The sequence below is a fragment of the Aspergillus clavatus genome, genomic scaffold, assembly GCF_000002715.2.
Source record: "Aspergillus clavatus NRRL 1 1099423829799 genomic scaffold, whole genome shotgun sequence".
Taxonomy (NCBI): domain Eukaryota; kingdom Fungi; phylum Ascomycota; class Eurotiomycetes; order Eurotiales; family Aspergillaceae; genus Aspergillus; species Aspergillus clavatus.
In genome coordinates this window covers 336,348-353,223 of record NW_001517100.1, presented here as the reverse complement: position 1 = coordinate 353,223, position 16,876 = coordinate 336,348, and the positions used below count along the sequence as shown (strand labels likewise).

At 32.3% G+C, this 16,876-nt stretch overlaps 1 protein-coding gene and 1 pseudogene across 1 annotated transcript, besides 7 other annotated features; one reads left to right on the top strand and one right to left on the bottom strand.

Annotated features, from left to right (window-relative positions):
• Positions 1-3,413: 3,413 nt before the first annotated feature.
• Positions 3,414-3,454: a microsatellite.
• Positions 3,455-6,004: 2,550 nt separating this feature from the next.
• Positions 6,005-6,496: a mobile genetic element.
• Positions 6,492-7,418: a mobile genetic element.
• Positions 7,419-8,141: 723 nt separating this feature from the next.
• Positions 8,142-8,747: a mobile genetic element.
• Positions 8,748-9,904: 1,157 nt separating this feature from the next.
• Positions 9,905-10,024: a microsatellite.
• Positions 9,918-9,981: a microsatellite.
• Positions 10,025-11,901: 1,877 nt separating the features above from the next.
• Positions 11,902-11,933: a microsatellite.
• Positions 11,934-11,967: 34 nt separating this feature from the next.
• ACLA_065930 lies at positions 11,968-13,176 on the top strand (annotated as a pseudogene).
• A 2,015-nt stretch (positions 13,177-15,191) lies between these two features.
• On the bottom strand, positions 15,192-15,530 carry ACLA_065920 (uncharacterized protein; the record flags this gene model as incomplete). Its single annotated transcript, XM_001272382.1, has 1 exon — positions 15,192-15,530. One exon carries the CDS (start codon positions 15,528-15,530, stop codon positions 15,192-15,194), a length of 339 nt encoding a protein of 112 aa, XP_001272383.1.
• Positions 15,531-16,876: the final 1,346 nt, after the last annotated feature.

Genomic DNA, 16,876 nt, shown 5'->3' with positions numbered 1-16,876 from the left:
TGCTGCCCAGTAAGATCACGTGATGAAACTTTATTGATTTATGGTCTTTTGGCCTCAAATGGTGAAACTGCCCCCTCACATCACCACCATGATTCTTTTCCATCACAACCACTCAAGTTGGAATACAGGTACCCAATATCCATCATAAGTAGCAATATGTTACTAACAATATTGTCCTGTAAGCTCCATTGACCTCTCTACACAGACGCCACGCGTAATGAATAATCCACTTTCTGAAGTGGCTAACGCCCTACGAGAACAAATTAAGGAAATAATACCTGAGACAGTGATAGGGGAGACTATAGAAGGACCTATAAAAGCTATTACTTCTATTAATTCAGAAGGGAACAAGACCTACTCTGGCATGCAACTTCATTCACTAGTGTTGAGAATGTTTAAGGAAATAAATATTAGAGAGGTATGCCAACTTAGTAATATCTATTAATATTAACTTATTAAATTTCAGGGCTGGGGCTGGAATCTAGGACACTTCGCGGTGCCGAAACCCATACGCAATAAATATAAACAAATGTACCTGGTCCCACTATCTGAGAAGACAATATTGATGCCTGGAGGACATCTAAGAGAGGGAACCTATACCTTCACTACCACTGAGCCTACACTTAGCCTAAACAGCACTGTAATATTTATTGTCCTGATTCGAAGTGTTGAGGGATGATAGCTTCCTCATACACATAGTCAAGTTATAAATTAAGAAATGCTTTGTCACATAGAATTAAGGGAACCTTTCCTGGTCAGATAATAATGACAGTTATGACAGAATAAGTGGGATAACAGAGAATATCGAAGGATCCTATGCAAAATGCTTGCAGATTTGTGGAATTTTCCTGATCTAACAGTGCTTCGCACAGCCAGATTGGAGGCATTAATGTCTGTAATAATTCCACTTTATATATGGAAATATTTTCAGTGCTGAGTAACAGTTTTCCCACGTTGTAATCCTATCTGGTAGGATCAAAGGGATACACTAGGCTCTGAATATTGAACTGAATGCTTTCCTCAAGTGGATGGATACCCTAGTGAGGGTCAAAGTAATTTATTATGTTTTAAGAGTTAAGCAACATATTCATACTACTTAAAATATTTTCACCTGGATAATAATGATGTATGGGAATATAAGGCATGGTAAAGCTGTTGTAAGTTTTTTGATTGAATATTTTCTATAGTGGCTGTGATGCTAGCATTGCAACAAAAGTTGCATTCTGAGCTTTAATAATATTTAGTATAGGGGTTTTGCTTAAGTCTAACTATTTCTCTAGAGAGCTGAAGGTGTTGGACCACAGCCTAGAAGGATTATCAGATTCTAAAATATGCTCTTATTATATTAGAGTCTAAGTGACTTTAGCTTTATTCAAGTTAGTGGTGGTCAGAGGCATTAAAAGTTTTTATATACCCTTAGTTCCTGTGGACTTTTTGCGGAGGCACCTTCATGTTGATTTTAAGGGAAGCCATAGCTTTGAATTTCCAGACTATTTAAATGGACAGGTGTTCAGAATGCATTTAAATGCCTTCTGCAGGTTATTTTAATACTTCTCACTATAGATTACTTCTCTAAACACAACAAGCGCCTCCATCTTAATCCTTTCTATCTTAGCTCTTTCAAAACTAGAACAAATTTAGCTAATATACATTTCACAAGAAGGACAGACTGACTTTGAGGTAGCTTGCAGGGGGGTTAATACTAATTCTTTTCTTGCCAGTGATGAATATTTTTTCCTATACTGTCAAAGATGAATACATTTATCGCATAACTGCTTAATATCGTTCCCAGGATAAGCTTGTCCTATAATATTTCTGACAGCACCAGTAAGAAACTTAACTAACTGGGCCTAAGAAGATGCTTGTAATCGCAATATTTCCCTTTGGATGATGTCATGAAGAATGATGAGAAGAACCCTACAGTGTGCAGAGACTTTCTTATAGTCCTCATCATCTCTGTTACAGGCCTCGACGACTTTGATCTCTAAACATTGCCATACCCACGCGCTCTCTGTACAGAAAGGTTCAAATCCCCAGAACTCAGCTAAGGGGTTGGAGACCCAGACGCTCAAAGTATAAGATCAAGTATTATTTTTCCATTGTCTTGTAAGAGCGACAAGCCGTGTTATTTGCTCATCTGATAGCTTCTGGTCTTTTTTAGACATCCATCCCCGGAACCATAGGTCCGCATCCATCTCAAAAACAGGAACACTGATCTGAAAAGAAGATGATAACGGAGCACCCTATATTAAATAGTTAGCCTTTTGCCCACCAACAAGTGCAGGAATTGCTTACAAGGTCCCCAATTATCATACAATGGCAGATTCACCCTGTTGGACAATGGCTGGGTTGAAGTGAGGTGAAACAAGATCAGTCTTCATACCCTGCACTGATCCCGGAGATCACTAGATGTCGTAGCTTGGGTATCAGGGCAATATGAATACTGATAGATACAGGCATGTAGCTTAGATATAGAGGTGTATCCTCCTCTTATTCTCCTACCCTAGCTCCCTTCTAGTAGCTATAAATAAGTAGATAAATATACTAGTTAGTATATATTATGCTATACCTATTTAGGTATAATAAGTAAGTATATTACTAATATAGTAAATACTACTCTATAATATACCCCCTAGCTTAGACACTAACTAAGCTATAGGCTCCTATCTATCTTAGTTAACTAATATACTAAATCTATCTAAATCCTTTAGATTTAGTATCTTAATAAATCTTTCTAGTCTCTCTCTATATAATACCTTAGTAAGACTATTAGTACTTATATTATAGGTACTAATCTATCTAATATTAATCTTACTAGCTTATATCCTCTCCCTTAACTGTGAGAACACTAGGTTTCATATGTGGAATATGACTAGTGTGAAAGAATAGATACTGTATAGCTTAGATTTTAAGAATTTAGATAATTTAGTAGATTAATACTAGGTTAGGATTCTTCCTCCATAAGGGAGAATTTACCTTACCCTCTACTTAGTAAGGGCTAACTAAGAGATACCCTTATATAGGTAAGATGGATATCTTACCTATACTATTAGGAGGCCTTATAACTACCCCCTCCCCTTATAGGCCTTAGTCCCTTAAGGCCTTTATAATCCCCTTATAATATAACCTTTATAGTTAGTATTTAATATCTTATAGTTCTCCTAACCTGTAAGCCTCCTCTGCATGGTATAATTATTAAAAAACTATATAAAAGCTTAAAAACCTCTCTATAAGAGTAAAAATTATAGCTAGTATAGAAAAAAGATTCTCTTATTACTTATAGAGGCCTAAAGTTAAAGGCCTTATAGCCTATTTTTATTATATAGATAGCTAATTAAGATAATTATATCTCCCTCTCTTAAAAGATAATATTTCTAGCCTCTTATAATCTTCTTTTCTTCTCTTCTTAAGCTATTATCTATTATCTATTATCTATTATTTATTATTTATTATTAAAGATAAGTAGATTCTATCTATCTTTCTTTTATTTTAAGTATCTTTATCCCTCTATTTATAAGTAGAGATAACTACCTCCTTATATAATATCTCTATATCTATAAATAATAATCTAAGTTACTTATAAGTAGTTCTTCTCTTACCCCTTAATTATAATAGGATCTTTTAAGCAGAGTATTATCATAAGCTTATTTTATATAATATTCTTATTTATAGATTATTTCTATAGCTTATAGATAGATAAATAAACCTTTATATACTTCTCTTTTAATAACTTTAGTTAACTTATAGATTTTATAAATATAGAATATTATATCTATCTCTATTAATACTCCTTCTTTTTTTTACTTAATCTATAGATTATAGAATCCCTCTTCTCTTAGTAATAATAATAGCTACTTCTCTAACTTATACTAAATCCTAGGTTTAGGTTCCTCCTCCTCCTTATTTAGCCCCTATATTAGGGTTCTATAACTCTAATATAGGTAGTCCCTTAGCTATTAAACTAGGTAAGCTACCCTATAACTACTCTCTATAGCTATATACTAATTATTCTAGTTAGGGGATTAATTTATTATTAATCCTCCCCCTATCCTAAGTAGCCTACTTATATAAGTAACTTAGGATATATATAAGGTTTGCAAAGGTCTATTATGTATTATATTAAAGCTACCTTTACAGAGGAACCTAATGATGAGAAGGCTCCTTATAAGAGGTCATGTAAATAGTTATATAACCTATAAAGATATAAATCCTGCCTATAACTACTAAACTTTAGAGTTTAGTAATAATCTCTTTAAATAAGGATACCTATATTTAAATCTATTTGTAATTATTCTTTTTTTATATTAGTTTCTAATTCTTATAGATTATAGATCCTTATATTTTATTACTTAAACTTTTAAACTAGTCTATTAGGAAAATAATATTATAAAAGAGGTTAATTAGACTAGAACTATCTAGTAAACCCTCCTCTATAACTATATAAAGTTAAATAGTAGGAAAAGAGATAGCCTATAAAGAGGAAGGCTCTAAGGGTAAGCTAGGTTTATAAGACTTTCTTATTTTAATAGATCTAAAGTTAATAGGGGTAACCCCTATAAGAGAGTATCTATAATAAGAATTATAGCTTCTATAAGAAATCCAGAAGCTTTATAATAATCTAAGTATAGGCCTCAGAAAGTATCTATAAAGCTAGGAATAAAAGAAATTATTCTTATTATCTATAAAGAAGACTAATATCTAAATCTAACTCTTATCTAAGTTTAAGAGATATTTAATCTATAATTATATAATATACTAAGCCTTTATCATAAGCTAAGAGTCTACTATAGAAGCTAATAGCTAAGATAAGAAGGAGTATACTAAGATTATAATAGCTTACTTAAATTATATTCTCTCTAATCTTTAGTAGAGTAAGATATCTAAGAACTTCTATAATTAAGAGTAGAAAGACTTCTATACTTTCTTAGAATTATAGCTAGATAATTTAGAGAATTATAAATAGGAAGTATAATTATAAATATTTTAGATAAGGCCTTATAAGAGAGAAATAGACTATATATATTAATAGAGGTAATATAAGTAATAAATTAAAATTAGAGATAATATAAAAAATATAAAGAAAGTATAGCTATATCTCTTCTTTAAGTCCTTTTCTATAGTATTTAAGCAGAAGGTCTATAAGTATTTAGAATTCCTAAAATCTAAGAAAGAGATAATCTTCCTACTTATAAGGCTATATCTAAATATAGAATAGAATACTTATTAGGATCTCTTATATAAAAATAAGGATTATTAAGGCTTTAGGAACTTAGGGAAGCCTCTTATAAACTATATTATTATTAAGAAGATAGAGATAATAGGACCTACTATAACTATACTATTTATAAATAGGTAAGGCCTATAGTCTTATATCTCTAGTATTTTATAGGTCTGCTTTAATTATAATAAGGAAGAGTATATTATAAGATACTATCTAAGTAAGCCTAAGTAGGAGAGCCCTATAAAAACTAAATAACTAGTTATTATTATTATTATTAAAGAGTAGGATAGGGAGTATTATAGACTCTTACTCTCCTATCTAAGTATATTTCTTTAGGCTTAGGTAGAAGAGAAGAGAGAGGGACTAATCTTATAAGTATTAATTAATAATAAAAGCTTAGTTAATCTTATCTCTATAATACTAGCTAAGGAAAATAACTAGTATATCTTATTATAATAGGTCTTTATAGAGATATTAACCTTATAAGAAATAAGAAATAAAGAAGTAGTAGAAGCTACTATCCTAGTTAGAGATAATAATAGGATAGAGTAGCTCTTTATAGAGCTTATAGTAGTATCTCTAGATATAAATTATATTATCTTAGGGATGCTATAATTAAAGTAGTATAACCCTATAATTCTTTAGGGAGAAGATAGAGTAATCTTTAGTATAGAGTTAGCTTTATAAATTTATCTAGTCTTAGTAGAAGAGTTTATAAAAGCAGAAGATATAGTAGTTATAATAGTATAAGTTATAAAAACCCTATAAGAGGTAGTAAAAGATAAGAACTCTATACTAGACTAGCTTATAGACTTTTATATAGTCTTCTTAGAGAAGAAGGCTTAGGAATTACTACTATACTATAAAGATATAAATCTAGAGATAGATCTAAAGGAAGAAAAGTAACTACTCTTTAGATCTCTTTATAATTTCTTTTTAGCAGAATTAGTAGTACTTTATAAGTATCTTTAGATAATACTTATAAAGGAGTAGATCTAGAAGTTAAAGTTAGTAATAAAAGTATTAATCCTTTTTATAAAGAAGAAAGATAGTACCCTCTAGCTATATATTAACTATTATAATCTAAATTATATTATCCTAAAGAATTACTATCTACTTCTCCTTATTCTAGAGACTATTAAGAGGCTTATAAAAGGGAGGATTTTTATATAGCTAGATCTTTATAAGGCTTATTATAAGATTAGGATTATAAAGGGGTAGGAGTAGAAAATAGCCTTTTATATAAAGTATAGGTTATTTAAGTATTTAGTTATCTTTTAGGCTTACTAATACTCCTGTGATATTCTAGAGCTTTATAAACTAGCTATTCTATAACTATCTAAATATCTTTATAGTAGTCTATATTAATAATATTATAGTATTCTTATAAGATAAGAAGAAGCACTATAAGTATGTCTGCTTTATAATAGCCTAACTTTAATAAGTAGAACTATTTATAAAGCTAAGTAAGTATCTCTTTATAGTAAAGAGAATTAACTTCTTAGACTATATAATTATACTAGAAGGTCTAGAAATAGAACCTTTAGAGATTAATACTATTATAAAATAGCTATAGCCAGAATCTATAAAGAAGATCCTAGTGTTCCTAGGGTTTACTAACTAGTATAGGAGATTTATTAAGGGGTATTTATACTTTTTAGTATATCTCTTAGACCTCCTATGAAAACCTAGTCTAGGGAGTAAGGGGAGGACTCTAGAGAAGGAGTTCCTAACCCTAGAAATAGTAAATATCTTTAATAGGTTAAAGAAAGTATTTATAGAGTAGGTTATTCTTACCTACTTTTATAAGAAGTACTACTTATAGATAGAAATAGATATATCTAGATATGCTATCTATAGGATACTATTATAGCTAAGTAAGGAGGGTTATTAATAGCTAGTAGTCTTCTTCTTATAGAAGATATAACCTATAGAGAAGAACTATAGTATTTATAATTAAGAACTTCTTATAATAGTAGAATCTTTTAGGGAGTAGTACTACTACCTAGAGGATTTATAGAAAGTTATTAAAGTTATTACTAATTATAATAGTCTTTACTACTTTAGGACTATACCCTAACTATTATAAAGATAGGTAAGGTAGTTATAAATACTTATAGTATTTAATTTTAAGATAGTCTTCTATACTAGAAAGAAGAATCCTATAGATAGATCCTTATAAAGAGCTAACTATAAGAGAGAGGCTATAAAGGCTAATACCTAGGACTAAGAAGATAGAGACCCTAATATACTAAGATAGTAGTTAATACTTTATAAAAGAGAACCTACTAAAGTAAACACCCTAGAAGATATAGAATAAGAGGTTTATATAGTGCTAGTCTATAAGATAGTAAACTTATAAGAGGGACTAGCTTAGGGAGCTAGTATCTATAAGAGTATCTAGAGGCTAGGCCCTTATATAAGGGACCCCTCTATAGAAATTTAGGCTTTACTACTAAGATTACTTATATAAGATAAACTTATAAAGAAGGTCTATATAGCATAGATAGGAGCTATAAAGAAATTATTATAGTCCTATTATATAAAGAATAAATTATTATATTAAATAAGTTATAAAGGGCTCCTCTATTATAAGGGCTTACTTTATATCCTAGATTATTATAGCTTAAGATTAAGTATTCTTATAAAACTCTATAATAACCCCTTTATAGGCTACTTTATAGAATAAAAGATAAGAGAGTTAGTCCTAAGATGCTTTTAGTAGCTAGAAGTAAAGAACTTTATCTATAAATACTATATAGCTTATGGGGTGTGCTAAGGGTTATAATAAATCTAGGATAAGTAATAGGGCTTACTAGAGCTTATATCTACCCCTATAGATATCTAGATCTAAATTACTATAGATCTAATTATAGATCTCCCTGCAAGCACTTCTATAGTAAATTTATAAGAAGCTTTTAATAGTATCTTAGTAGTAATAGACTAATTTAGTAAGATAAGCTATTTTATACTTATCTAGACCACCCTTAGTAGGGAGAAGTTAGTAATAACTCTTATTTATAAAGTCTTCTAACTTTATAGAATCCTAGAAAAGATTATTATAGACTAGGGTTCTATCTTTATAAAAGGTTTCTAAGTAGATTTTATATTTTATCTCCTAATTTATAAGGGCCTCTTCACAGCCTATTATCTATAGATAGATAGCTAAATAAAATACCTAAATAGTATGCTAGAATAGTACTTATAAGCCTATATTAACTTTAGTTAGGAAGACTAGATTAACTATCTCCTTATTATAGAGTTTATCTATAATAATATATACTAGGCATCTATTAAGAATATATCTTTCTATATAATTATAGGTGTTAACCCTTATATAATAGTAATAAATTCTATAAACTAACTAAAGGATAAGATTATAGAAGAGTTAGTTATAAAGAGACTAACTAAATTAGAATATACTTATAAGTATATAAAGGAGGCTCTAGTAAGGGCCTAAGCCTACTAAAAGAAATATTATAATAAGAAATATATTATAAAGATATTTTAAGTAGGAGACTAAGTCTAGATCTCTATTAAGAATATATTATAGATTAGACTAATTATAAAGTTAGATTAGTTAAATACTAGTCTAGTATAAATTATAGAATATATAGGTAACCTAGCCTACTACATAAATCTACCATTAGGCCTTAAAATACATAATATATTCTATATCTTCATACTCTGTAAATATAAGAAGATAAAAGGGATAAACTTATAGAAATACTTCCCTATCTATAAAGCTATAGAAGAGGACTATAAATACTACCTAGAGGTAATCTTAGACTTATAAGAGGATAGGCAATCCATAGAGTATTATATCTAATAAAAGAAATATACTAAGGAAGATAATACTTAGGAACCTATGAAAGGCCTATACTACCTATAGATCTATAAAGACTATATAAGGAACCCTATAAGGAGGGGAAACTTATCTTTATTAAGAAAAAGATAAAATAATAAATAAAAGAAATATAAAAAAAATCCCTAACTCCTGAACCTACTATTATAAAGATATCTAATATTAAGCATAAGTATAACATAGTTTATAGGACTAGGAAGATAACTACTAGACCTAAGGATGCTTAAAAGAGTAGTTCTTATAGCTATAATAAAGATAGTTATTATACTTCCTAGCTAGTCTACTAGAAATATATACTATAAATATTAAGCTTATACTTAGGTTATGATAGGTACTATACTTCTAGCTAGTAGAAGGTCTTACTCTAGCTCTAGTTATAAGAATAGTCTTATAGAGCTAGGTATAGACTTCTAGCTAACTAGGTGTACTAAAGCTATACTAGTTAATAGAGTAGAGTAGGATTCTAGTAATCTATACTTACTTCTAGCCTAATAGGGGTTATAATTCTATCTAGGGTAGGAGCCCTATAACTACTACTAGATTCCTTTATAAGTAGGGAAGGAACTAGACATCTAGGGATAGCTCTACTATCAGGCTAGAAGCCTAGATAGTAATACTACTAGTAGTAGGTATAGGGGCATCCTAATTAGCCCTAGGAGTGCCTGCTAAAGATGATGATAGCCTAAAGATAGAGGCTCCCCTTATAATAAGGACTAGCCATACTCTTATTAAATTAATAAAAAAGGGCCTATATATAACCCTATATAGGGGGAGGAAGGCCCCTATAGGAATAAGAGAAAGAGAGATAGGAGGAGCTCTAATAATAATAATAGTAGTAGTAGTAGTAGTAGTAGTAGGGGTAGTAGTAGTAGGCCTAGTAATAATAGTAGTAGTAATAAATATAGGGGGGAGGGGTATAGCAGATAGTAATAATAATATAAAGACTATCTCCTCCTCCTTTTATAAGAACTATTAATAAGAATACTATAAACTTATAAGCCTTTACTTACCTCTAAGAGGTTAGAGGGGATAGGTAAGAGTAAAGATATAGAAAAAAAGATATAAAAGAATATTTTTCTATAAAATATCTTATAATATATTAATTACCTCTTTCTAAATATTATAAATTATAGAAGGTCCCTTACTAAAACTTTTATAATAAAAACTAAGAAAAATATAGAAGATAAAGAGAAGAAGAGCTTATATACTCTATAAAAACTACTACTACTTTAAATCCTACTCTATAAAAATTTTATATAATAAGGCTATTAAGGGATTTATAGGAGTATTATAAGAATAAGTAATATAAACCTAAAATATATTATAAGAAGATTTTAATAATAATAAAGATATTATAGTTAAAAGGGTCTATTTATAACTAAGCCTTTATAAAAAAAAATAAATAAATATAAGTTTATAAAAGAAAGAGATAGTAAATCTTTTTTATTATTTATAATTTTCTCTTTATAAAAGAAGATTTTTACTAAATAAAGATTTTTACTAGTGCATCCTATTATAAATAAGGAATCTTAGATAGATTTTAGGGGCTAAGGTCTTTTAAGAGGGGGGGTAGTTATAAAGATTATAAAGATCTATTATATATTATATTAAAGCTATCTTTATAGAGGAACCTACTAATAAGAAGGCTCCTTATAAGAGGTTATATAAGTAGTTATATAACCTATAAAGATATAAACCCTACCTATAACTACTAAACTCTGAAGTTTAGTGATATTCTCTTTAAATAAGGATATCTATATTTAAATCTATTTATAACCATACTTCTTTCATACTAGTTTCTAATTCTTGTGGATCATAGATCCTTATAAGATCCTTATAGGTTAGAGCCTCCAGGACTGACTGGGATGAAGCCATATTTTAATGTGTAATATTATGCTTAAGAGGAAAAGGGAAAAGGGCAACACACTGGTATTATAGAGAGTTAACATGTTGGTCCTTGTGACTAATGACCAACAGTTGCTTGACACCCAGGACTGAGGGGTGGTTCTACAGCCGGGTGTAAAATAACAAGGGTCATTAGTTAAGAGCTTCATGGTGAAATTGCTAGCAATTCCAGGTTGGGTACTAGATAGGCACTACAGGAACATGGAGGGGTTGTCTGATAAGGATCTAGAACAGGCTTTCTCTCTATTTTACATTCTTCTTAGAGTAATTTGTTTTTCCTTACTGCATCAGTCTAAGGACCCTATTTAGAGGCTTAGTATAAGAAATTAAATCCTTTAGGTGCTACTGCACCCCCAGTTAACTTTCATGGCAGAGTTATAGATGATAAAATATATGGTATGTTTAGGGTTTATTCTAGATAAGGGAACAGTGCCCTAACTATGTACAACTACTTGAAGAGTTTTGGAGAGAAGTAGGAGAGAAGTAGCTCATTGGATTGACCAAGACGGTTCCCTATCATACCATGGTCCCATACGGAGGTGTGGTGCAAAAGTATTCAGCATGCTAGTAAACTTGGCATAAGAATTCTACATAGCTTATATACTAAAATTACTAGGCAGAACTATTAGGCCACTATCTTCTATAGTTCTCCTAATTTCATCTAGTTCTTCTGCTTTAACTTCTATTAGAAAAAGAAATTTAAAGCTATTTAGTACCCCTTTTTCTTTCTTTTTTATCTTAAAAGATGGATTCACCACAGAACTTAGGCTATCTTACTACTAGCCAGCCTGCCTGCTGTTAGGCTATCTAGATATATATATAGGAACTGGGCCATGATTTGACATAGGGTCAAATCATTGTAGGTCTTTTGCCTCAGTGGTAAGTAGGCGGCCCAGTGTCTACTCATTACACCTGCCTACCTACCTGCCTATCTCCCTGCCTTTCACCCCTGAAGCCACCAAAACAGAAGCCTAAGATGCATGTCACTCACCTAATTAGTATATGTACTTAAGCCCTTACTTTAATATCTATTAGAGTTAATATTAAGGCAGTTAAGGTGACTCTTACTCCCTTATTAGATAATTTAAACCTAGGTTAAAAAAGCTAAGGATTATAGCTATAATTCATAGATTAATCTATATATCTTCCCTAAATATATAGAAGATAGGAAGTATATAGGCTGCCCTAAGGAGATTACTAAAGCTACTAAGAAAGTTATTCTTAAATTAGTAAGAAAGGATTAAAATAAGTATAAAAAATTATCTAAAATACTTATATTTAAAGCTAGTATCTCTTATTCTTCTATTTTATATATCTTTAAGTAGTATAACTTAAAGATAGTTAAAATAATTATTAAACTAGATCTTACTAATAAAATAAAATAGAAAAGACTCCTTTTTTATCTTACTTATAAAGATTAGATCCTTAAAGATTAGAAGAATATAATATTTATAAATAAAGCCTTAGTCTTACTTAGTTAATAGTATAGAGCTCTAAAAGTATGATATATAAGCTAAGAAAGAGATAATTCTATAGTTATATAATAATATTAAAAGAGAAGTAGTAATTTTATAATATAAAGAGTATTCTCTTATAATATAAAGGATCTTCTTTATATCTAGGCTCTAGAGACTACTTAAGATAAGAGACTTACTTAATAAAAGATTAAAGCTTTAAATTAGTAGCTTAAGCCTATATAGAAGATAGAATAGAAGATTAATATAGCTTTAATATATCTAAAGCTTTAGAATAGTAAGATATCTAATTATCTATCTAAGTAGAAGTAAAATAAGAAGAATAGTTTATTTATATAGGATTTAAAGGGAGGGGTTAACTAATATAGATATTATAAGATAAGTATTCTTCTTTATATATTTTTTATTAAGAGAGAAGTACTAATCTCTAAATCTAATATTTATTTAGAAAGTTCTTATCTCTAAGCTAATATCTTTTACTAAAGAATATATCTCTAAAAGATCTAATATAATTATTCTTAAAGATTTAGCTCTAGCTTACTATTACTATTTCTAGTAGACTATCTATAATCTTTATAATATCTAAAAGATACTTAACTAACTAGGGAATTTATCTAATTTAAATACTATTAAGCTAGTATAAGGATCTATGATCCACAAGAATTAGAAACTAGTGTGAAAGAAGAATGATTATAAATAGATTTAAATATAGGTGTCCTTATTTAAAGAGATTATTACTAAACTCTAAAGTTTAGTAATCACAGGCAGGATTTATATCTTTATAGGTCATATAACTATTTATATGACCTCTTATAAGGAGTCTTCTCATCATCAGGTTCCTCTATAAAGGTAGCTTTAATATAATATATAATAGACCTTTATAAACCTTACAGCTAGCCTAGCCCTAGCTTAAATAATATATAACTTCTTAAGGAGCCCTCTATAATAAGAAGATAGGGAAGAAGGCCTAGATTAAGGTATAGAATAAGCTTCTATAGAAGTATATTTAATAGTAGATTAAGTATCTTATCTATTATATTAAGTCTATTATTAAGCTAGAAGGGGGTAATAAATATACAGAGGGGTATATAAGTAAAGATAATTATAATTTAAAAGGCTATTAGTTAAAGAGAAAGCTCTCTAGAAGATAAGATCTTAGTAATCTCTTACTACCTGAAATCTTATAAGAAATACTATTTTTATGGGTCTGAATAGCTTTAGAGTTGAACTTTCTATCTTATCTCTATAGTAAAATCTATTAAAGTAGGCTGCCATATAAATTACTATAGAGTTGAACTTACCATAGTTTTATAGCCAAGCTTACTAGCATACCATATACTTTTGCACCACACCTCCATAGTTACTGCTTTATTATGGTGCAACTATCATCAACTCTTATCAATCATGGAAAGTACAAATCAAAGTCCTTAGACTAGTGGGGCTATTGGGGGTGCATAATGTGCTATGCTCTCTTTGCCTCTAAGTAGTAATCCAGGGTCTTAAGTGAGGTTATCATCAGAAAAGCCTCACTGTCTTGGTTACTAAGGAACAGAGTAGAGTCATTTCAGGAATTTCTAAGTGCTAACTTATGACTCCTTAACATACTTAACTATTCTTCTAAAACTGTAGTAACTCTGCTTCCAGCTGATCCGTACAGAGGCCTTTACTTGGAGAAATCCCCACCTGGCGCAGCTTCGCGGAAAGTAGCTCCTCTAATTGCCCCTCAACAAAGTCGATCTCCTTAGATATTACATCAAGAGGACTCTCCAAATGGTCAAAACGACGCGGCAAGTTTCCCTGGGGTAAGAAACCGCCATATCGAAGAAACTTCATTACTTGAGATTCCAAATGGCTGAGGAGTTGCTGCCTTGACAAATGTTCACGTTCTTTCAGCGTCAGGCGATGCCTTCTGAGCGCCCTTTGGTTGGCCTCTTGCCAGCATTGACTGAGGTTGGGTCTGTAGGGTATGCTTCGAGAGTCATTATCGAAGTGTTCCACCATCCTATCGACGAACTTACGGGCCGTATAGACCGGGGCTGCGATCAGGCAGAGGGCCTCTGATAGCGTGTATAAATATAATATCATCTCGTTCCCGCTCTTGGACGGTTTGATTCACTTGTAGAACCCCTCCATAACGTGCGGGCGGCGCCCCTGGGTCAGGCAGATGTCTTTCAGGCAGGTTCTCTGTAGGGATATTAAGCTTCCTATACACAAAACAGAAAGGAAAGTGCATGTGCCTGCCCATTTTAGCCCAGGGGGTCTCTATTTGGGCTTGGCTTGTTTTCTTGAACTCTTGGCCAGTGCTAGAAAGTAATAAGCGCATAAAACAATAAAGATAAATAGGAACCACATTAGATAGAGAATGGAGACTATGTAGAGAGCCTCTTTAAACCACATTAACAGCCAGTTATGTGCTTTGTGATCCACTGTCATGCTCCTATATATGCCTCCACTGTTGTAGGACAGAGGACTGGGCTAACTAGCAAATTTCAATTATCAATGCTGTGTCTTAAACGGTAAAATACAAGTCTGGAAACAAACTAACTGAGCTTTAGCAAAAGGAGTTGTCTCTGTTTATGTTCAAAAATCCCTTCCAAGACCTGCCGTAGAGCTTTCCAAACACTTCAGCTAAAACTTGACTACATCCATGTTGCCTCATTTTGAAAAACCAGGTAATAAGCTAAATCCCTTATTCTTCCTCTGCATCAGAAACAACAAGCCACTCCTAAACCCTAATGTTATAACATCTCTTGAGTTTGTCCCACTCCTCTTTTGCTATACGGCCCAAAGCAGCTTCAAGGTTGATCTGAAGTGACTCCTGCTTATCAGGGGTTAAATTAGCTGCGCGAATCAATTGCGGGCAGGATATGAGATGGATCTTGTTGGGGGGTTTCTGGAAACAAGCTGTAAACACCATATGGTACTGGCCCCCTATGTTTTCAATGCCGCAGTGGTCTCCTAATAGAGATATCCCAAACTTCATTTCAGCTGTGACAACATCTTTAATTGGTTGCCATGCGTGAGGATCTGCTAAGCTGGGCTTGGATGGCGCCGTATCTTCCATCTTCCAGCATTTGCTTGAACCATTGGCGGGAGGTTCCAGATGAGGCTTTCCGGAATTCGGGCAGGCTTGTGAAGAGGAACATGCTTTCCCAGGCAAGGTTATTCAAGAGGAGGATGCTGAAAGGAAAGGATGAACTGGTCCGTGCCAGATCGCGGTGAGCACTCCAGATAAGGCTGGCATTTATAGACCAAGTTGCGGTTCTTGAAGCTTTGGTAATGAGATTAGAATTACGGCTTTTGGTAGTGAGGCAGGAGGCAGGGTAGAATCCCTGACGCCCACACTCGAATCATCTGGACTGGCTAGAAAAAGTAGGTACAGCAACATCATCTCTACTTGCGCGGCGCCTGAATAACTTAGTTCCTGAAGTGGTGTACTTTGTGCTCTAATTTTACAATTATCGGGAATGTCAAACTTGTTAGTCAAGCTCTTCGCCAGACAATCTTCCACTCCTTCTCAAGCTTATTCCGGTATGATTACCAAATCGCTAGAATTTCCCTTGCTAGAAGTTTTCTCGGTGTACAGGCTTCACTATTTTGATGGAGTCTTCTATCCAGACTTGGAAGGATTCCCTGGACGGCCGTAGGCCCTCATCGATCGGTCCGTCCAAGTCTATGATCGATGATGTAGTCAAATGCCTATCCTCTGCGTCTCCGCTAACATCCCCCTGACATAAGTCGGTTGTTCCAATTTCGTGCATAGTGTTCGTTTGGTCTTGGTTGTATTCTGCCAGACGTGTGCCAGGATGATGTTCTGAAGTGGCTATGGAGAAGTATAAACCCCCCTTGTCTGATACCGGTGTGGAAGGCGGAGCAATAAGGACTGGCCCTCCAATACTTTCAAGTAAAGGCTTATGGTGGAGCCCGTCACCAGTAAGATCATCTCCTCCATTGTTCGAGGCACCTTGTACAAGGCCTGTTAACTTGGGCTCAACGTGCCATGCACCAGGTGGATGCATTATGATCATTAGTGCCAGAGTACAACATACCTTTATCTGACACTTCCATGGCAGGTGGAGACATGTAGGCTGGCACTTAAGCAGCCATGATTTACCCTAGGTATTAAGCCGCAGGGACTGGCTGTGCTTGCTAAGACCTAGCAGGGCTAGCTTAACATCTGATTACAGCCCCCAGCCAAGAGAGTAAGATAGATACAGCTTAAGTACAGGCCATACTTGACAGTGAATCTCGCCAAACGTTGTGCAGAACTTGATGGTATTAAGAGGAATCAGTCAGGAGGATTTAGAAAGTCACTATAATGTCTACAGCTTGGAATGGGATTCCTTTTAGATTATTTCACTATGCATGGGCGGTTATTGTGATTATATATAGGTTATTTACTTAGCAGTG